A 21,194-nucleotide genomic window follows, 5' to 3' on the forward strand; every position below is an offset into this window, starting at 1 on the left:
AAAAAAAAAAAAAAAAAAAAAAAAAAAGGAAAATAACACCTCACCTACCATATTTTAGAAAAATATAATCATACAATAAATAAATATTTTACAAAAGGTTCTTATAATATTTTGATGTACAATATTCTATTATATCATTAACAAAAAAATGCTGTAGAGCCCCAATAGTTCAAATAATGTTGCTTTAAAATAAATAAATTTCCTCTCTTTTTTATTTTATTTTATAATTATTCGCTTAAATAAAAAGAAAAAGGAGTCCGGAAGAATGCTGCCTGCCATTGGAGTACCATTTTAGAGTAAAATTTAAGAAGGAACAAAATTAGCGTATGGAATGGTTGAATGGTTGAAGAATGGAGGATGACTGGGTTTGGCCTTTTGGCATGTTCCCCAATCAGCGGAGGCCGGAGGGTATAATCAAAACAAAAGCAACGTTGTCAAATTCAGCGATTCATTAGTAGATTGCTTGCTTCCTTCCTTCCTTGCTTGCTTTCCCACTTGGCTCCTCAGATCATTGCTTTGTGCAGTTGGGTTGTGACCCACCATTTTAAATTTTCAGCCAAATGTAAATACTGCGATTCCATGCATTTCTTTCTTCTGAGTCATTCCTAATTTGCCCTCTGCCTTCATTACCGTATTGTTTCTTTTCGAAGTTCTCGCTATTTCTTTGAGGAGTTAATGCACAGGCAGCGGTTTTCACAAGTCCAAGAACCGCGTGTTCGTGCATGTGGGGGTTTTTTTTCAGTGTTTAAACCCAATCAAATCTCGTGGTTTTAGCTTTTGTGTTCTAAATTCACTGGAGCTAGCCTCCCCATTTTGATTTGGGTTTGTATTTGTTCCTTTTCTGTGACTTGTGTAGTTGAAAACATTTGAACGAGGTGTCTTCTTAGCAAAGATTTTGTTTGTTTCTTGGGAAATGTGAGCTGGGTTTTCATATACTCATAGGGGTTTGTTGGACATAATCGTGCATTTGCCCCTTTTTTGTCAATTTGGTTGGGAGATTATGAAGAAAGCATCGACCCATCATCCTTGAAGCTTTATTGAACGTTTCTGGTGTGTTCTCTTGGGACTCTGTTTTTTGGATCAATTTCGTTGTTGGGTACCCCCAATTGGTCATATTCAGTTCATCTCAGCTGGTTTTTGAGCGGAAGCTACTCTTAGAGCCAGAGAGAGCAGACCCAAAAAAGGAGAAAAGGAAAGAAAACTTCTGACTTAATCAATTGGGGAAAATCAGAGAAGATAAACTCGTACACACCCTTCTTCAATTGTCGCTTTCATGGCGTATTGGGACCTGAAAACTCTTCCATAAAGTAAGCATCATACAGTCCTCAAGCTTTTTCTGTTCATATTTTGGATGATTTTGCTATCCTCAGAAACTAAGCAGTCTGCAATTTTCTTCTTGTTTCTTGATCAGCGACCATTGATGAGCTCGTTTGAGGTCTTTTAAGACTGCCCTGGTCGGCGTATAACCGGAGCTTTGAGGAACATACCTGAAAGTTCATCTCAGAAACTTGTGGGAGATGGCTGATAATGAAGAGGAGATGCGATCTTTGGCCTTGACGCCCACTTGGTCTGTTGCTTCTGTGCTAACCATTTTCGTTGTAGTCTCCTTGCTCGTGGAGAGGTCCATTCACCGGCTAAGCACGGTAAGCATTTCACCTAGTGGTTCTATCATAACTGACCCATATGAATCTTTCATAGCCATCACTCGCATACTTGTTCATGATTTTTCCTTTTGTAATCTCAGTGGTTGAGGAAGACTAACCGAAAGCCATTGTTAGAGGCAGTGGAGAAAATGAAAGAAGGTAAATGGCTATGCCATTCACTCAATCACTCAAGACGTGCTTAGCTTATAACTAAGAGCTTTGCTATCCATTCTTCGTATGTCTTAACTCATTGGCATTTGATTTTCTGGTTTCAGAGTTGATGCTTCTTGGATTTATTTCTCTCCTTTTAACAGCTACATCAAGCTTAATATCAAACATCTGCATCCCATCAAGGTTCTATAATACCCCTTTTACTCCATGTACCAAAGCCGAGATTGATGAACAAAAAGAAGACAGTTCATCCGAAGAACGGAAACTATACACCGTTTCGGTATTACCCCATTTGTTTAGGCGGATGCTTAATGGGAATGAGAAAACCTGCAAAGAGGCATGTCATAGAGTTCACATGACTTAAATGACAACTCTTTCTTCTTCCAAGCTAATACTGATTGAAGTTTTCAAATATTCGTTGTGCAGGGTTACGAGCCGTTTGTTTCGTACGAGGGTCTCGAGCAATTGCATCGCTTTATCTTTATAATGGCAGTAACTCATATATCTTATAGCTGCTTAACAATGTTACTGGCAATCGTAAAGGTACTTTATCTCGACATAGAACATTGGTATTTGATGAGAAATTGCAAAATAATCACAAACGTTACGAGTTGTAATAGTTTGATATATGATAAATCAGATTCACAGATGGAGAGCTTGGGAAGATGAAGCCCATATGGACAGACATGATTCACTAAATGGTAAGCTCTATGGTCGTATTGTGGGATTAGAAACACAGCATTATTGTAATCATCTTCTGTTTGGCGTTAGATATACACCTAGAACGAAACTAAGCCTTGTATCGTCCTCTCGAGTACCGTTTTGTTTATGATACTGAAAATTTAGTAAGTTCAGGGCAATATTCATGCCAATCTTCATCGTATCGAGTGAGCTGATGATTTCTTTTTTATTAGAAACTAATTTGTCACGCTAACAATTAGTTCTATACCGCCATAGATATCACGAGAGAAATGACACTGCGGAGGCAATCGACCTTTGTTCGATATCACACTTCACATCCTATTACACGGAACAGCTTTCTAATCTGGGTGGTATGCTTTCAACTTCCACATATTTTACTTTCATTTTGATTTAGTCCCTGTATTCGTAATAAATTGCAGTCTTTCCTCTTACCCTTTCAAAGTCTTACTGCTGCCTTGACATATCTTCTGCTTTGAACTAATCGAATTTATGAATTGTAGACATGTTTCTTCCGACAATTCGGGAATTCTGTAGTTCATGCTGACTACCTCACACTCCGCAAGGGCTTCATCATGGTTCGTCGATATGGTTTGCTAGCATTTTTGTCAGTAGTTGCCTACTCTTAAGCTGTTATATTTTGGGAATCTGTTGCTTAATCCCTAGTTTGAGTTTGGAGGACATGTGCAATAGTTACAAATTTTTATTATTTCAATGCATGAATCCGTGTTCGAATTATTCATGCGAATATAAATCGTAGTAAAATCCAACGTAGCTACAATATTTAAGGTGGCTCATCTACAGCTGATCTGTATTCTTATGACCCGAAATAATAAAACATGTTTTTTTTTATTGGATCTTATTTGTTGCAGAATCACCACCTCCCTTTGACGTATGATTTCCACAGCTACATGATTCGCTCCATGGAAGAAGAATTCCAAAGGATAGTAGGTGTGAGGTAGGTGAAATGACCACAAATTTCAATTTCGATACCGTTTGAATGGGATAATAGATATCTGCATTCGGTCTGCAACACGGAGGTATTCGAATACTAGGGGCATACTGTGGAGCCCTTTTTAAAAGCATTGGAATTTGTGAGATCCTACCTCGGTTGGAGAGGGGAACGAAACATTCTTTATAAGGGCTTGGAAACCTCTCCTTAAAAACCTCGAGGGAACAAACCCAAAGAGGATAATATCTGCAAGCGGTGGGCTTGAGTTGGTACAGTGCTATTATGAGATCTCACGTTGGTTGGAGAGGAAACCTCTCCCTAGAAGACGCGTTTTTAAAATTGTGAGGCTGATGACGATATCTAACGACCCAAAGAGGACAATATATTCTAGCAATGGGCTTGGGTCATTACAAATGATATTAGAGTCAGGATCGGGCGGTGTGCTTGCGAGGACGTTGAGTTCCCAAAGGGGGTAGATTGTGAGATCTCATATTGGTTGGAGAAGGGAACAAAGCATTCCTTATAAGGACGTGGAAACCTCTCCCTAGTGGACGTATTTTATGTATGCATGCATATTAGACCCCATAGGAGATGTGAAAGCTGATACCTCCTCTTTAATGCAGCGCTCCGTTGTGGGGATTCGTCGTTGCTTTCATGCTGTTCGATGTAAAAGGTAAAACTCTCTGGTTGAGAAGTGGTGGTTTGATCCAATTGTATGAAATATATCATTGTGTTCATCAATCCTTTCTTTGCATTACTGCAGGATCTAATCTGTACTTCTGGATAGCATCCATTCCAATTGCTGTGAGTGCGCTCTCTCCTTTATATCTCACTCCTCATCAAGAACAACTTCTTAGCTTGTTTAAATAAATCATTTTTCTATACCAGCTTTTTTAGATCTTGTTTGAACCCGATACGTGTTGATACCTTGTTTTTAGCTTGTTCTTCTCGTGGGCACGAAGCTGCAGCATGTCATTGCAACGTTGGCATTGGAAAGTGCTGGTATAACAGGTTCTTTTTCGGGTCCAAAGCTAAAGCCAAGAGATGATCTTTTCTGGTTTAAGAAGCCTGAACTTCTCTTGTCCTTGATCCACTTTATCCTTTTCCAGGTCTATATTGATTATTTACGTTAGAATGATCGGAAATCGACCTTTTTGTTTATATCGGATTTGGTGAAGCTTTTTTATTTAACCTTCCTTGCAGAATGCGTTTGAGTTGGCGTCGTTCTTCTGGTTTTGGGTACTTTCCTCTTTTCATGATTATCACCAACTTAGTTTCTATGGATATCGAACAGTGCCTGTGTGAGATCCCACATCGGTTGGAGAAGGGAACGAAACATTCTTTATAAGGGTGTGGAAACCCTCTCCCTAGCAAACATGTTTTAAAATCGTGAGACTGATGGCGATACGTAATGGGCCGATGCGGACAATATCTGCTAGCGGTAGGCTTGGACTGTTATAAATAGCATTAGAGCCAGTCATCGAGTGGTGTGCTAGCAAGGACGTGAGGTCCCTAAGGGGGTGGATTGTGAGATCCCACATCGGTTGGAGAGGGAACAAAACGTTCCTTATAAGGGTGTGGAAACCTCTCCCTAACAAACGCGTTTTAAAACCGCGAGGTTGATGGCGTAACAGACCAAAGCGGACAATATCTGCTAGTAGTGGGCTTGGGCTGTTATAGCGTGCGCGTTGCAATTTACAACGAAATAATAGGAAAAATGAAACGGAACTAACAAGATCACGAAATAAGAAATACGGATGGAGAAAACTCTGCTAGAACTACTTGTTACTAATCCTTCCTTTTTTCTTTTTACTTTACAGTGGCAATTTGGATATAATTCTTGCTTTATTAGGAACCATATGCTTGTCTATGCAAGACTCATCTTGGGGTATGCATAAATTGAAGTTATTACTCGTTACGTGCTTTTATAAAGAGCTATTTTCGTTGCGTATGATATTCGGTTTTTCTGTAGATTCGCCGGGCAGTTCCTTTGCAGCTACAGCACCTTGCCCTTGTATGCTCTGGTAACTCAGGTAACAGTTTCGGACACGACGGTCGAGCTAGTTTCTCTTCGTATTCCGAGTACTCAGATTAACCTTTTCTTTTCTTAGATGGGAACAAACTATAAAGCTGCATTAATTCCACAAAGAATAAGGGAAACAATCCACGGATGGGGCAAGGCAGCAAGAAGGAAAAGAAGGCTTGGCATGTTCACCGATGACACCACGATTCATACCGAAACAAGCACGGTTATGTCAATCGAGGATGATGACCGTCGGCTTATTGATGATACATACGAAACTACTACTGACTATACGACAATCGAGCTACAGCCAACTTCTGTACAAGAACAATCCGACCCTGTTGTTAATGAATGGCCAAGCAGAGCTAGAACGTCGCTTCTGCAACCCTCTGCATCTCTTTCTTCACCGGTTGATCCGAAGTTGGAGGTTGAAAACTTTATGAGAAGCTTTTCTATGCCAGTTAAAAGATAGCACACTCGGCGCAGCAACGGTATAACATTCGACCGAAATCAAGTGTCGAGAATATACGAGGTTAGAGGTTTATAGGAAATAGATACTCATATTGAACATGAACTTAGGGAAGTTAGCATATGTGTAACATATTCATAAGAGAAAGTTGTGTATTGATATTAAAAGATGAATTCATGAAGCTTTATATTTGTAAGCCACAAGCAGTTTTGATATTATTGACTAAGATGTTAATGCTGGTCATGAAGAGCTTCATGTCTTAAGTTCCTTAATGCATTGGAGTCATTGATTCACTGCTGGGACGAACGGAGTCCGATTCATTCTGTTCCTCGACCTTGACATTGCTTCTCACGCAGCCACAGCACGGGCTCGGTCCCTGCCATTGGCACGACGGAGGAGAAGGATGGCCAACCGAGCCAGCACAACAGTTGTTGCTCGGATTCTCCACACACCCACATCCATTTTGGACACAATGAGGAGGGGAGTTGCCATAGTCGCCTCCATTCCCACAGCAGTTCGGTGAACCGACGCAGCTCCCCGAGTGACCATAATTGCAGCAGTCCTGTGCATAAGGCAGACGTTGCCCTACAACCTCGCTCTGAGCAACGGCGTCGTCGATAACTTGTTCATTGGCAAAGCCAAGGTGAAGAAGGGTGCAGAAGAGCAGAAAGAGAGTGACAAACTTGGACTTGGAAAAGGCCATTTAGAAGCTCTTCTTGTGTTCTTGGTCAGGCTATGAATGGATTGTGAAAGTGAAGATCTTGCATGGCTTTTTATATGGGGTTGTGACAAAAGGGGCAGCTTTTCATGAACATTAAAATGCAAAGGCACACAAAGAGCGTTTTTCGAAGACCATCTTCGTGTGTTGTCTGATTATGTGTCATAATATTATACAGATGAGCTATGTTTAAATTGACATATATCGATTATTATTTTAAAAGTCAATAATTTAATCTCTTATTAAAAAAAGTATCATTTTCAATGTATGATCGAGTTATTTAGCTTATTTTTATGACTTATTTGACGAAAGGTCTCACGAGAATTTAGACAAATAATATTTAATTCATAATATTATATTACTCGCTTGCCAGCTGGACATTTGATATTAGAAAAAAAATAAAGTAAAAAATTTATAAATTTATAGGGTAGAGAGAGAGAGAGAAAGTGGTGGATCCAAGGAAGAGGGAAGGGATAATTGAGAAAGGGTAGGGTGTGGTCTTCTGGTGAGAGGGCACACCTCTTAAATGCCTATGTTTCTACCTCATCCCCACCACCTCTCTCTAAATTTTATTTTTATTAATAAATAATTCTTTTATTTTAAAAGACCGCTCGTTATCGATCCAAAATTTACTTCTGGTCTCGCTCGAAAATACTTGGTTAATAAAAAAAAAACATTCGATATTTTATACTCGAGGTTAAATCTACTAGGAGCAAACACAATCATGTAACTTGTCAGACCCGGTACAATGATGTGTTATATTTATCTTGTTTTATGTGTTTTACTACAATCGGATAAGATTCAGGAACGGACGAGATATGATTAGATTTATATTTAATTTGAGTTATTAAAAGAGTCGGTTGGATGATATTAAAAATGTGTGATAGGATGGAAATATATCTAGTTTTAGGCTAATGCAATTATTTATTAGAGTGGAACCGATCTAACTAACCTCTCAAATAATTTCGTAACTTCATAACTATAGTAGAAATTTTGTTGTTCTGTAATAAATAAAATTTTATATAATGTCTTCCACTGCTAGAACACCCACATTTTTATTGTTCACTATTTAAAGCTTCAAATTTGACCTCACTTTCTGGTATGATCTCGTGGAATGAATTAAAAAAAAATGGCTCGATACGTATTTGAAATATAACATCGATTTTCAGAGAAATTTAGTTTGTTAACTTTATTGGTATAACTAGTCGAAGACAACACATTATAACGATCCAAATTTTAACTCATCTAAATATAGTTCGGGATATCTCACATTGGTTAGGGGAATGAAACATTTCTTACGAGAATATGGAAATCTCACCCTAGCAGACATATTTTAAAATCGTGAGACTGACAACGATGTGTCAGGGCTAAAGCAGACAATATCTGCTAGTGGTGGGCTTAAGCTGTTACAAATGGTATCAGAGTCAGTTATTTGGATAGTGCAAGACACGGGTTGTAAGAGGACTAGACTCTCTTCATGGTAGACACGTTTTAAAAAACAACGATACATAACGGACAAAAATGGACAACATTTATTAGCGGTGAGCTTGAAATGTTACATGTTGTATTAGAGGTAGACACGAGGCGATGTGCCATCGAGGACGCTAGACCTCTAAGGGGTAGATTGTGAGATCCCACTCTTGTTGGAGAGGGGAAACCTTTCTCTAGCATATGCATTTTAAAACTGTGAGACTGACGACGATACGTAACGAGTAAAAGCGGACAATATCTACGAACATTAAGTTCGAGCTGTTACTTATAAGTCAGTAGTCTACCGAGTCCGCATCTAGTCTAATCTATATTTGAAGTAATATGAGTCGGCACGAATGTCGAGATATACCACAAGTAATAATTGGGATTGGGATTGAGATTGGATTAAGGAGGTTAGTAGCACATGGGGTGAGTAATTAAGGAAGGAGGTCATGTGAGTATGTGCCCAACAGGAGAAGTCGCTTTATGCCATCTATATCCTCCTCTCCCATTGCCATGCTTAATCCCCTTGCTTGGTTGCTGGGTTGCACGCCCACCTAGCCACCTTCCCCACTTTCTCACTTTCACCCAACCAACTCCCTCCCAACGTTATCCATTTCCCCGCCCCCACACGCCACGCCACGTATTTCTTAAATATATGCTCTAACGTTTACGTTCGATATACATGATTGTTACATGGAGGCACTGGTTCGCGATTAATGTCATCCATCTAGATTATGGGACCTAGTTCAAGCCAACGAGCGCCAGACGTAAGCTTACAAGACTTTTAGACGTGTTATTATGTCTAATCAAACTATAATCACAGTTGAAGCTGCACGTTGGCTTGACAATCATCATAATTCTTTGAATGTATCAATTTGAATCAAATAAATGATCGATAATCTTCGTATTTAAAATTAAATTCATATATAAACACAGATTAGATCAGATCAAATTAAAGATTCCAAGACAAATGCCCTTATGTTTGATTTGATCTGATTTGATTAAACATGGCATGCATGATAATGCATGCAAATTGATTAGGAGGTTAATCTTGTAATTATGGCGATGATATTATCATGTGTATGCAATAATATCTTTTTTATTAAAAAAAAAAAAAGAATAACTATTATTAAATTAATTATCAGATTTATGATATATAAAATATAGGTAATTATTTGAGCTCACTTTAGAAGACAGAGAGAACTTAGATGCTGACCTAAGCTTAATTAACATAGTGTAAATTTAATTATATAATTAATTAGTCAAATCTATAAATTAATAACTTAAACATAGTAACCGCTATAAAAATAGATGCATCTAAAAATAAAATAAAATAAAATAGAAAACATTATTGGTTTGATGACCCACTTAATTTTAAAATAATATCTAAAATCTACCCCACAAAATGCCAATATTGGCCTTCCTCCACCGCCAATCAAAAAATTATTTTGATTTTAAAGAAAAAAAGAAAAAGAAAAATCGTTTTAATAATTAATTCTATTAAGCCAAAATACTGATTTTTATTTTAAACCAATTTAGTGCAACTTTTTATTTATTCTCTAGAAATAGCAAAAATCAAAGGAATAAATAAATGCATGTAAAGTTCGTCTTTAAATATGATTTTGTTGGTAAGAAATTGCAATATATAAAATATATTCAATGGTTGAAAGCTTAGTTTTAGTCGTGTATTTTTTTAATTTAATAATATTAAAATGTACAAAAATGCAAGCTTATAAATGTATTTAGTTATTATTTTTATCGTTCTAATTTTTAAATTTAAAATTGAATTTTTTAATTGAAAAATAATTTTGTAAGATTTAAAAGATTTCAAATTATCATGTTATTTTAATTCTTTTTAGTGCATTCTTAAGGTCAAACATGACAAATAATATTTTTGAAAATTACAAATAATACAGTTCAGACCTAACATGAAAATTTATACCCTTTAATAAAAATTTTACTTAAAATGAAAAATACCATTGATTAAATATTTACTTAAAAAGCTAAAATTAACGCATTTTCTTTTTTACTAAAATAATAAATGTTTGAATATATATATATTGTAAAGATTTTAACACTTAATTAAACAAAATTAAAATATAATTTTACAGATGACAAGTAGACTTTTTTTTTTTTAATCAAAAGTAAAGCTATTAGAACTTATGCTTGAAGTGGACAATATCATACTATTCTGTAGATCCGTAGTTTCTGACATGGTATCAAGACTCCAAAGATCGATGGTCTAAAGAAAGAGTCAAGCGTTGATTAAGGAGAGACTGCTATTCGAGGGCTTCAGTGTAATTTGTTGGATGAGAGAATTGTTGGGAGAAAATCCCACATTGGACAATATTATAGGTTCGTGATTATTCAGACTCAATCAAATAAGAACAAGAATAGAAACACTTCGGTTTTTTATTTTGTTTTCAATTAAAAAAAAAAAAGAAAAGAGAATAATATTAGAGCACATGAGAGTATGATTTAGATGCTTATTAAAACTGACATAGCTGTCTTAATAAATACATAATCACACAGCTAAACATGAGCAATGAAATATTTAGTTTATGATATCAGATTCCCATTAAAGTTAAGAAACTAGATATCATATTCATACTTGCTGCGCTCAGGATCCAACCCTTTCTTGTTCATTCAAAAAACTGTTCTAATATTGTTGCCCTTTTTTTTTTTTTTTCCAGTACGCCTGACTGTCACTGTAATGGCCCTACTCAACTGAATCACTGTGCCATGGAGCAAACAAGGAAGGATCTGTCTGTCTTTCCAAATTATTTCTTCAACCAATAAATAAATTAAAAAATACTTCTTCTTCTTCTTCTTCTTCCTTTAAATTAGCAGTTCGTTTGAGCAAATTGAGATCTATTTCTTCTGTTTTAATGGCACTATCTTCTTCCTACTGAAATTTCCCCACAAATTTCCATCTGGGTGTTTGTTAATTTGTTCCTTTTCGCCTCTGTTCTTCGTTTCGATCGATACCCAGATGGCTCCGAGCTCTGTTGTTGTTACAATTGAGAAGCATAGCAGCTTCCCTTTAGTGGAAATCAATGGCTCTGATTCCTTGTTGCTTCCGGAGAAGCAGAAGGCTGCGAGTCCCAAGCAGCTCACATGGGTTCTTCTTCTCAAAGCCCATAGAGCTCTGTTTTTCTTCTCGTGGATGGCGATGACTATGAAGGCGGTGTTTGCTTCTGTTAAGAAACGCATTGCTCATGCGGATATTAACGAAGAGGATTCCAAAAGCCGTAAGTTATATAGATTCATTAAGGCTTTTCTTGCGATTTCAATTACGGGTTTGATCGTCGAAGTTGTTGCTCATTTCAAGAAGTGGAATCTGCGAATGATTCAGCCATTGGAGCTCGAAGTTCATGGGATTATTCAATGGTTTTACGTCTCGTGGCTTTCGTTTCGTGTTGATTACATTGCGCCAATGGTTCTCATGCTTTCCAAATTCTGCATTGTTCTGTTCTTGATCCAATCTCTCGATCGCCTTGTTCTCTGCTTCGGCTGCTTTTGGATCAAATACAAGAAAATCAAACCCACTATTCAAGATAACGCTTATGATTTGGAAGATGCTTCGAATTTTCCTTTGGTTCTTGTTCAAATCCCAATGTGTAATGAGAGAGAGGTAACGAATCAGTACTCCCCTGATTTCATATGACACAAGGTGTTTGATTTTATTCCTCAATGAATCTTCTGATTTGTAAACTCCGTTTAATAGGTCTATGCGCAATCGATTGCTGCTGCTTGTGAGCTTGACTGGCCGAGGAATCGGATTTTGATTCAAGTTCTTGATGATTCAGACGATGGAAATCTTCAGCGTTTGATCAAAGAAGAAGTTCTATCATGGAATGAAAAGGGTGTTAATATTGTTTATCGACATAGATTGATCCGAACTGGGTACAAAGCTGGGAATCTTCAGTCCGCCATGGCTTGTGATTATGTTAAAGATTATGAGTTCATAGCTATTTTAGATGCTGATTTCCAGCCCAACCCAGATTTTCTTAAGCTAACAATCCCTCATTTCAAGGTACTGATGATGTTTTTATGAACATGACATGGAATTCCCGAGCTTAGCTTAGCTTAGCTTAGCTTACGTTTTTATGAACATGACAGGGAAATCCTGAGGTGGGGCTTGTCCAAGCTCGTTGGGCGTTTGTTAACAAAGAAGAAAACTTGCTTACCAGACTCCAAAACATCAACTTGTGCTTCCACTTTGAAGTGGAGCAGCAAGTTAATGGGGTTTTTCTCAACTTCTTTGGATTCAATGGAACAGCAGGCGTTTGGAGAGCGAAAGCGCTCGAGGAATCCGGTGGCTGGCTCGAGCGCACGACGGTGGAGGACATGGATATCGCTGTTCGAGCACACTTGATGGGATGGAAATTCATCTTCCTCAATGATGTCAAGGTGCTTTGTGAATTGCCTGAATCATATGAAGCTTACAAGAAACAGCAACACCGTTGGCATTCTGGTCCTATGCAGCTCTTCAGATTATGCCTTCCTTCCATCATAACTTCAAAGGTAAAACTCTCATCAAACACTACGCCACATGATCCACTCATTGAGCTTAAAGTTTGAACACATTGCTTGGCTTTGTGCAGATATCAATATGGAAGAAGACGAACTTGATATTCCTGTTCTTCCTCTTAAGAAAACTCATACTTCCCTTTTACTCATTCACTTTGTTCTGCATAATTCTTCCATTAACAATGTTCATTCCAGAAGCAGAGTTGCCTCTGTGGGTAATCTGCTACATCCCAGTGTTCATGTCCTTACTAAACATTCTCCCATCCCCAAAATCCTTCCCTTTCTTGATCCCATATCTCTTGTTTGAGAACACCATGTCAGTAACAAAGTTCAACGCCATGATTTCGGGGCTATTCCAGCTCGGAAGCTCATACGAATGGGTCGTGACAAAGAAAACAGGACGATCATCAGAATCCGACTTCCTAGCATTAGCCGAACGAGAGTCGAAAACGTGGAACGAGGAGAAGATTCTAAGGAGACATTCAGAGTCAGGGCTGGAGTTGTTGAGTAAATTGAACCAACAAGACAAGCAAATGGCTTCAAAGAAGAAGAGAAACAAGGTGTATAGAAAAGAGCTAGCTCTTGCCTTTCTGCTGCTCACTGCAGCAGCCAGAAGCTTGCTGTCAGCTCATGGAGTTCACTTCTACTTCTTGCTGTTCCAAGGGCTGTCGTTCCTGGTGGTGGGTTTGGACTTGATTGGCGAGCAAATGAACTGAAAATGTGTTGGGAGTGGATTTGATAAGTAAGTTTTTTTTTTTTTTTTGTTTTTTTGTTTTGTGTTTTTGAAATGGATTAGATATATAAATGGTTTAGAGGTTTTTTGTTCAGTAAATTTGTACAATGATACGATATAGTATTGTTAGTGTATGGGCTTCAAAACACCAAATAATGGCAATTCTAAGTTATTTAATACCTGTTCTTGTTCTTGTTCTTTTTTTTTTTTTTTGGAAAATGAAAATTGTTCTTCATTTTCAAACATTTTAATTTGTAATTAGTGCAGTTTACTGGGTGGATTATGTCTAAACATGGATGAAATTGTGTTTATCAAAATTTATCTTGAAAGTTACAACTAAATTAATACAAACTTGTTTAAATAAAAGAATTTGTTTTTATAATGAAATTAAAGGGATAGTTGTGACATTTCCTTAAATGTTTTATATGTATAATAATTTTTCAAAAAATAAAAAGAAAAAGAATAATTTATAGAGTATAAACTTCACAATAATAATTATTTAAATAGAAAAAATTCATGAATTAATCAATTTAAACTATATACTAAGATTAAGATTATTCGGTTAATTAATAAAAATATCTATAAATTTTATATTTATCTTAAAAATACCAACTTTCAAAATTTTTAATAAAATCATTAAACTTTCAATAAAAATCTAAAAAAAAAAGTATTTACAGAGAGTAAATACCTTTATATTTAAAAAAATACTTATAATATTTTAAAGGTAAAATTAACTCTTTAATCTTTTAAAAAAAAAAAATCTTACAGACGGAAAGTATAAAAATTGTCCTATCATGTTTCATTAATTATCTCTAAATTTTTTAATGTTATTTTTTAAATTTGATAAGTATTTTTATTAACTGGTTAATTTTCCCCCTAATTTAGGAGACAAATATAAAGTCAAAGTTTAAATTAATACAATAATTTTGTTTTAAGAAAAAATGAAAACCGGTAGTATAGTGCTCTTTCAGGTATCAATATCCAATTGGGAAGATGCTACTTCGGCTTCCTCGTCTCTGGGTTTTCGATTATTCTGTATAGGCGTCAAAAGTTGTTCTTTATAATTGGAGAATTTTCTAACAACTTCAATTTTGCTCTCGCTCCCCGATTCAGGTTCGTTTCCTTTCTACAATTTCTACGTAATTCGGTGGTTTCTGGGTATGTATGTTGGTATCTGAGAAGAACTAAGATAACAAAATTTGTAGTTTTTGTCGATTGTGGTTCTGGGTCTGCAAACATTACTCTCTTACTTGAGACATGTGAGCGTGTTTCTTTTTCCATGATTATTATCTCCCAAATTAATGGTTGAATCATGATTCGTAACTCATGCCGATAAGCTGTTTGTTGAAATGTCTAAGTTAACTATTTATTGCTTCTAAAGCCTCTTGAGCTTTGTTTAATTGCCCATGTTGTTGTTTGGTGCTCAATGTTATTTCAGTTGCTACCATATAAAAGAAACAGATAATGTCGTGGGCTTTATCAACTTTTGTTCCCTCTGAAGTTCCTCCCGTTTATGTTGTTGCTACTGCTTCTGGTCCATTGTTGGGTTGCACCACCAGCTGCTTGGAGGTAGTTGGTCCGAGAAGATCAAGGCTCCAATTATCTCTTTCAATGAAGTGGTCAAGTATGAGAACTTTTGCCACAGAGTTTAACAGAGTGTCTCATTTGCCGTCACGCCAAGAAACTTGGGAAGATCCAGATGATGGAAGCGGCAGTGATTTTGACGAGGAAGATGATGAAGAAGAAGAAGTGGATGAGTATGACTTGAATTTTGAAAGTGATTGGGAAGGTGAAGGAGATGTTCAGGCCGTCTCTACTACCGATCAGCCTGCTGCAAACAAGTATGAGGAGGATCTTCGGAAAGGTTTTTACTGGCCTCCTTTTAACTTTTTGATCTGTTTCTCTTCTGGCCATTGCATTTATGTTTCTCTCTTGCAATTTTTTCATTAAGAATATTGAAAATAGGTTGAATGATGAAAGGGAAAAAGTAGATTTTTAGTCATTGATAGTTGATACTTAAGAACAAATCTACTTCAATCTTTTAAGTTTCAGTGAGTCACATTTTGATCTTTAAGATTTTCACTTCCATTTAAAATCTTATGTGAGGCCTGTGGTCACGGCAAGAAAGATTTGAGCCTATACTGAGAGAGTCAGGCTATCTCTTGCTGTGATTTAGTAAACAGAACGGTTCCTTTAAAGTAAATAGAAGCGTGACGTAGAGCAAATAAAATCAAAAGTGCATATATGAAAGCTACCATAATCGTATAACAATTTGAGCATCCAGGAGTAGTTCAAAACACCAGATGGTTCATTTTTCTTTTGTTTATCTTGTAAAGACATTGTTTTTGTTTCTCTTGTAAAGACGGGGTTGCTTGTTCTTGTTCATGCCCATTTTACTTGCTGAAAATATACATTGTTTTGTGAAGGCACAACCATAAGCAGTTTGATTCTAGAATAAAAAGTATATGGTAGCACCAGTTCTTCAATTGGCTTTCACCTCTCTTCTCTAGGACTGGACAGTGTCACTCTGCTGTTAGCTAATTTCCGATTATGGGTGGAGGTTGTTAGGAACCACGAACCCCCACAATGGTATGATATTGTCCACTTTGAGCATAAGCTCTCATGTCTTTGCTTTTGGTTTCCCCAAAAGGCCTCGTACCAATTGAAATGTATTCCTTACTTATAAAACCATGATATCCCCTTAATCAGCCATTGTGAGACTCCCTCCCAACAATTCTCAACAATCCTCCCTTCGAACAAAGTACACCATAGAGGCTCCCTTGAGACCTATGTAGCCCTCGAACAGCCTCTCCTTAAGCGAGACTTGACTCCTTTCTCTGAAGCCCTCGAATAAAGTTTACTCTTTGTTCGACACTTTGAGTCACTTTTTTACTGCACCTTTGAGGCTAGCAACTTCTTGTTCGACATTTGAGGATCCTATTAGTAATGACTAAGTTAAGGGCATGACTCTGATATCATGTTAGGAATGACGCCTCTCCTTTCTCAAGAGGGTGCCCAATGATCCTTTATTTGTGATCTTTTAATGATACATATCTAGATTTTGCCCTTTCTCATAATCTCGTAAAGATCAAAGGACTGTTAATTATTGCAGAGATTGAACAACTTTTGGAACCCGAAGAACGAGCGATACTACAACAGAATGCAACTCTGAATGTGGATAAACTGTCGACTGTAATGCTGAAAATATTGAAATACCTTTTTCCCTCTTATCTATCTTTTGAAAAGGCAGCAACTTTCTTGTTTTATTTTTCTTCACACTTCTATTTAAAGCTATCTGCTTGACAAAAAAAAGTTCTTGAACCTTTCATGTTCAGCCGAAATGGAATCCACTTCACACTTTTGCGCTATCAAGTCAGATTATTCCAATGGACAAACTACTTGAAAGTGGATTTGACATTGACTCTGTCGACGAGGTGAATATTATCGATACCATCCAATTTCTACATTTTATTGTTTGAAAACATAGATTCTTTACGTGAACTTATTAGTCAAGGCTTTATGTGGTGAATCAGGATGGGTTTTCTGCTCTCCATAAGGCAATTATTGGCAGAAAGGACGCTGTCATTGGTCATCTTCTAAGAAAAGGTGCAAGTCCTCATATCAAAGACAAAGTAAGGAGTTTATTCAGCTATGCTACTTATCCAATTAATTTCCTAGGACTGTGCTTTCAGAAAAACCATGACTTAAGTAATTTTCTTCTTCATAGAATGGTGCTACCCCGCTTCATTATGCTGTTCAAGTTGGTGCAAAACAAATTGTGAAGCTACTAATAAAATACAATGTGGATGTCAATGTTGCAGATTCTGTGAGCTTTTTCCTTCAGAAAACTACAAACAAATGAAGCATCTTGTTTAGTTTTCTTGCTACAAAGTTATAATAACTCTCCCTTGAACAATTGTATAGGATGGATGGACGCCATTGCACATTGCTATCCAAGGTAGAAATAGAGATATAACAAAGATTTTGTTGGTCAATGGAGCAGATAGGAGCAGAAGAAACAAGGTAAGTTTTGGAATAAATTCATCAAAAGTTTCCAACTTTGCAAATTTGAAACTGAAACCTTACATGACGCTACGTAAGGTTAACTATTAAAACGGTTTGATTTTAAACTATTTCTTAGTTCATGTTCTTGATTTAATCATGCATTTCAGGATGGAAAGACACCCTTGGATTTGAGCTTATGTTATGGGAAAAACTTCAAGTCATACGATCTTTCCAAGTTACTAAAAGTAGTGCCTGTTCGTGGAGCTTTTTGATGTGCCAATTTGAAACATCCTTCTGCTTGCATTGACCACTTTGTATTTAAGTCTTTTGTTGAAGTCCACAAGATCTTGGTCGCATAACTCTCTCTTTCATTCGTGGAATCTTTGATGACATTGGTAATCTTTAATGACATTTTTATTAATAATACTATTTTCTAGCTAGTTTAGTCGAGATATATTTGAGATGCATGAACATTTTAAAGTATATTTTTACTTGGTAATTTTATGCATATAACTAGAAGAACCTGTGGACTGTAAATTCCTTGTTATTATCACCTGGCCTGCAAAGTATGAAGCTATGGAGGATGCCGTATCATCCTCCATTTGGCTCCTATATGCCGTTCTATACACCAAAATTTAGATCCATCTGGAAAAGAAACAAACGATTCTTTGTTCGTTCATATTTTGACACTTCCAAGGAATTTGTCAGGCAAATGATCCTTCTTTTCCCTCTATAAATTCCCACCATTAGAACATCACCACACACCAACATCAAGAGACAATCTCAGCCCGAGCAACAGAATAAAGAAGAAAAAGAAGGAAAATGGGTCTTCAGAAATGTTTGGGTATGGGTCTAATTTGGGTTGCTTGCTTGCTTGTTGCCATGGCTACAGAAGCAGAAGCTCAGAGCTATGGCGATAGCTCCAATTCAGCTGAGGCCATATGTTCCCACCCAATGCTTCTCAAGTTTCTTGGTCTTGTTGTTTCCTTTTTGGTTCTCAAAGGGATGGTTTGAGTTCCCTGATGATCTGACTGTCATTCTGTATTGCAACATTGAGTTTCTTACTGTTTTTTCTTTGTCCGCCTATTAGTTTGTGTGTCATAATGAGTAGATTTGATGAGACTTACTGTATTTGAGAGTGTCTGATATGAAGTTGCTGAAGTTATTTCAATATGTTTTACTGTGTTGGGTTGAGATTGAATCTCAAAATGCAGCATTGTTATGAACGAATGTTTGTTGAAGTAGAAACCAGAGCACTGAACTTTGTAAACATTATGGTAGAAAACACACCAAAACTTGAAATTGGCAGGGATCAAGAAAGAGAGGGTTTTTTTTTAAGGAAAAAGACCTGGATGAACTAAAGTTTAGATTTCTACAAGATAAAATGATTCTAAAGAATTGCCTTCATCAAAACAAAAGCTGGGATTTGATTGACTACATCACTTTGAGAAAGATCTCTTTTTGGAAGCTTGACATCAAGGTAGCAATGATAAAAATGAAGATAAAAACTCAAGATTTCACCATTTCACCGAGGAAGGAATTACATTTTCATGTATACCATTTTACATTAATCCCTCGAAAACATGTACCTAAGTCATACCTAGAACAACCAAAGTCCAACCACCCTCAAAGACAGATTGAACTCGAGGATAGCTAAAAACATATGCTTTCACCCAGAAGAAAACACGTACCTAAATGTACAGAGGGAAGACCAATATAAATCAAAGAGAAACTAAAAAAAGTAGGCCATGGAGAAATCCTATGAATCGGAGTGTAACGGTCCAATGATCAGTTGGAGAGGAGAACGAAATTTTTTTGTAAGGGTGTGGAAACTTTTCCCTATCAGACGCGTTTTACAAACCTTGCAGGAAAGCTAGAGAAAGTCCAGAGAGGACAATATCCATTGGTGGTGGGCTTGTGCCATTACACAAAGATTCAATACAAGCCACATGAACAGAAGAAAGTCTTAATAGGACTTTGCTGGTCAGTTTAGTACTCAACCTATAAAAAGGTTCATGATGTCTACAGCAACTTACAAGTAAAAGTGTTTACCCAAAAGAAACTATACGAAAAAGGCCTAAAAGGTTATCCACAATATGAATTATGAAAACAGGAATCATCTCAAAGAACCAACAAATTCAGAACCTCAGCAATTGAACCAACCTATAAGGTTTTCCCCCTCACTCACTATGAAGATAAAATTCAACTGAGTTTATGCACTAGCAGGTAAGATTCAACCTTAATATGAAGATAATGAAGAAAAGATGAAATTCATAACACAAAATACAAAATGCATCCTTATTTGAAATGCTCTAGCGTTTAAATGGGACCTCTAAAACAGCTAGAATCAATTGAAGGTTATACAAGTTCATAGGGAAGAGCTATCAGATTAAAGCACAATATTGGCGTCAAAGCTTCAAGCTTCGACAGTGTTACCAAGAACAAAAGAGAACAGCTCCCGAACAGGGGAAAATTCCACCAACCCAATATCAATTGCGTACCCGGAAACTGGTAGCTTCAAATCCCTTAGAACACAAAATGCCTCAGCCATTCGAGCCCTGGGCACCTCCTGAGCAACAGAGCAATGGGGAATCCACGAGCCCGGACGATATTCCTCCCCGATTTCAATTCCTTCTTTCCTCATTGCTTCGCACAATTGGGACTGGAATTGGAGGAGTGAAATCGAAGGTGCTGGACCAAGAAATAGAACGTTGTTGTCACTGGGAAGGCTACCAATTGACGATAAGGACAATGGCAAGGGTTCCTGTTTAGAAGCGAAATTTTTAACGATGGATTCCACTTTTGTGGGTTCAAGAAAAGGGCTGGAGAAGAGGGTAATGTGAGGGCGTGATTCAATTTCAATGAGTTGGGTACTAATTTGACGGCGAGCCAGTACATTCCAAGCCTTGAGAACTTGATTTTCAAGCGCCGGATCGAAATAGAGCTCGATCGCAAAGCCTTGTGACATCGCCTTAGAACTCAAAATCCTCAAAGTAAAATAGTGAAAAACAGAGCGAAATAAACAAAACCCAGAAACCAATTTCAAATTTCGAATTACAAGAGAAAGAAAAGCGGGGAACAAAAAAAGATTAGAACATTCTGAAATGAAAAATTCAAAACCCTAGAGATAGAACACAAAAAAAACAGACGAATACAGAAAACCCAGAAGAAATCGATGAACCCAGATGCCCAAAAACCTACAAAAAGAATGAACAGAAACGGAAAATACGAATTTCAAGAAAGAGAAGAGCCCAAGAATGGCGATGAAAGGAAGATCAAGAAATGGGAAGAACGCAGACACCTAAAGCGGTGAAGTGAAGTAAAAAGTGGGAAATAGAAAGAGGGATGAAAGGAAAGGCCGTGCAAGAGAGTCTCGGAGCTGCACAGCCACTTGCTAAGAGGCGTGGAACCAGATTAGGTGTCCTCCGAGTGGATCGAAACGAGGAAGACAAAGGGAGAGAGAAGGGGGCATCGGCCAGCCCGCTTAAAATACCCACACCCAACCACCGTTGAACTTGGAACCCCTTTGGTAGACCGAATTGTTCTTCCACACTTGAAAAGGTTAAAATTTAAGGCCTATCATCTACACACTTAAAAAAGTAATTTTTTCAATTTTGAATCATGCTTTTATTTGTTTTCAAAATTTTCATATCACTAACAAAATCTTTGTTTGCATAGATTAGGCTTCTCGATCCTCGTTTGTGATGCTGATGGCTTTAGCTTATATGTAATGAGTCAAACCAGACAATATCGATTAGCGGTGAACTTTCAGACA

General features: G+C 37.1%; 4 protein-coding genes and 1 long non-coding RNA gene across 6 annotated transcripts in view; 3 read left to right on the top strand and 2 right to left on the bottom strand.

Moving 5' to 3' along the window:
• Positions 1 to 4,393, bottom strand: part of LOC111445568 — an 18,728-nt gene extending 14,335 nt beyond the window's left edge. Inside the window, exon 1 of the long non-coding RNA XR_002710874.1 lies at positions 4,383 to 4,393. This is a non-coding gene — a long non-coding RNA (uncharacterized LOC111445568). The remainder of the gene's footprint in view (positions 1 to 4,382) is intronic.
• On the top strand, positions 317 to 6,204 carry LOC111445558 (MLO-like protein 11). Of its 2 annotated transcripts, none has more exons than XM_023084011.1 (16): positions 317 to 1,307; positions 1,412 to 1,643; positions 1,745 to 1,802; positions 1,958 to 2,151; positions 2,241 to 2,357; positions 2,455 to 2,515; positions 2,772 to 2,866; positions 3,017 to 3,091; positions 3,386 to 3,471; positions 4,089 to 4,138; positions 4,229 to 4,269; positions 4,404 to 4,574; positions 4,669 to 4,704; positions 5,286 to 5,353; positions 5,438 to 5,498; positions 5,577 to 6,204. In XM_023084011.1, exons 2-16 carry the CDS (start codon positions 1,518 to 1,520, stop codon positions 5,958 to 5,960), a joined length of 1,623 nt encoding a protein of 540 aa, XP_022939779.1. In that variant the 5' UTR covers positions 317 to 1,307; positions 1,412 to 1,517; the 3' UTR covers positions 5,961 to 6,204. The 2 variants fall into 2 exon arrangements, with proteins under 2 accessions (XP_022939779.1, XP_022939778.1); XM_023084010.1 differs by having other exon boundaries at positions 318 to 1,307; positions 1,919 to 2,151.
• Positions 6,205 to 10,804: 4,600 nt separating this feature from the next.
• LOC111445555 (xyloglucan glycosyltransferase 4-like) lies at positions 10,805 to 13,591 on the top strand. The gene is made up of 4 exons (XM_023084004.1): positions 10,805 to 11,782; positions 11,876 to 12,184; positions 12,271 to 12,675; positions 12,756 to 13,591. Exons 1-4 carry the CDS (start codon positions 11,141 to 11,143, stop codon positions 13,395 to 13,397), a joined length of 1,998 nt encoding a protein of 665 aa, XP_022939772.1. The 5' UTR covers positions 10,805 to 11,140; the 3' UTR covers positions 13,398 to 13,591.
• A 751-nt stretch (positions 13,592 to 14,342) lies between these two features.
• LOC111445565 (ankyrin repeat domain-containing protein EMB506, chloroplastic) lies at positions 14,343 to 17,871 on the top strand. The gene is made up of 8 exons (XM_023084026.1): positions 14,343 to 14,527; positions 14,853 to 15,278; positions 16,527 to 16,606; positions 16,750 to 16,848; positions 16,948 to 17,046; positions 17,142 to 17,240; positions 17,339 to 17,437; positions 17,587 to 17,871. Exons 2-8 carry the CDS (start codon positions 14,879 to 14,881, stop codon positions 17,689 to 17,691), a joined length of 981 nt encoding a protein of 326 aa, XP_022939794.1. The 5' UTR covers positions 14,343 to 14,527; positions 14,853 to 14,878; the 3' UTR covers positions 17,692 to 17,871.
• A 1,777-nt stretch (positions 17,872 to 19,648) lies between these two features.
• On the bottom strand, positions 19,649 to 20,956 carry LOC111445566. Its single transcript, XM_023084027.1, has one exon. The coding sequence runs from the start codon at positions 20,385 to 20,387 to the stop codon at positions 19,836 to 19,838; it is 552 nt and encodes a 183-aa protein (XP_022939795.1). The 5' UTR covers positions 20,388 to 20,956; the 3' UTR covers positions 19,649 to 19,835.
• Between the last annotated feature and the right edge of the window lie 238 nt (positions 20,957 to 21,194).

Source organism: Cucurbita moschata, unplaced genomic scaffold, assembly GCF_002738365.1.
Source record: "Cucurbita moschata cultivar Rifu unplaced genomic scaffold, Cmos_1.0 Cmo_Scf00007, whole genome shotgun sequence".
NCBI lineage: Eukaryota > Viridiplantae > Streptophyta > Magnoliopsida > Cucurbitales > Cucurbitaceae > Cucurbita > Cucurbita moschata.

Excerpts from the sequence above, each read along its gene's own strand:
- LOC111445558 (XM_023084010.1), top strand. The coding sequence starts at position 1,518 with ATGGCTGATAATGAAGAGGAGATGCGATCTTTGGCCTTGACGCCCACT. Across the intron at positions 3,472-4,088 it reads CAAAGGATAGTAGGTGTGAG|CGCTCCGTTGTGGGGATTCG; the intron begins GTAGGTGAAATG and ends TCTTTAATGCAG. Across the intron at positions 4,705-5,285 it reads CGTCGTTCTTCTGGTTTTGG|TGGCAATTTGGATATAATTC; the intron begins GTACTTTCCTCT and ends TTTACTTTACAG.
- LOC111445555 (XM_023084004.1), top strand. The coding sequence starts at position 11,141 with ATGGCTCCGAGCTCTGTTGTTGTTACAATTGAGAAGCATAGCAGCTTC. Across the intron at positions 11,783-11,875 it reads CAATGTGTAATGAGAGAGAG|GTCTATGCGCAATCGATTGC; the intron begins GTAACGAATCAG and ends TCCGTTTAATAG. Across the intron at positions 12,185-12,270 it reads TAACAATCCCTCATTTCAAG|GGAAATCCTGAGGTGGGGCT; the intron begins GTACTGATGATG and ends TGAACATGACAG.
- LOC111445565 (XM_023084026.1), top strand. The coding sequence starts at position 14,879 with ATGTCGTGGGCTTTATCAACTTTTGTTCCCTCTGAAGTTCCTCCCGTT. Across the intron at positions 16,849-16,947 it reads ACATTGACTCTGTCGACGAG|GATGGGTTTTCTGCTCTCCA; the intron begins GTGAATATTATC and ends GTGGTGAATCAG. Across the intron at positions 17,047-17,141 it reads GTCCTCATATCAAAGACAAA|AATGGTGCTACCCCGCTTCA; the intron begins GTAAGGAGTTTA and ends TCTTCTTCATAG.
- LOC111445566 (XM_023084027.1), bottom strand. The coding sequence starts at position 20,387 with ATGTCACAAGGCTTTGCGATCGAGCTCTATTTCGATCCGGCGCTTGAA.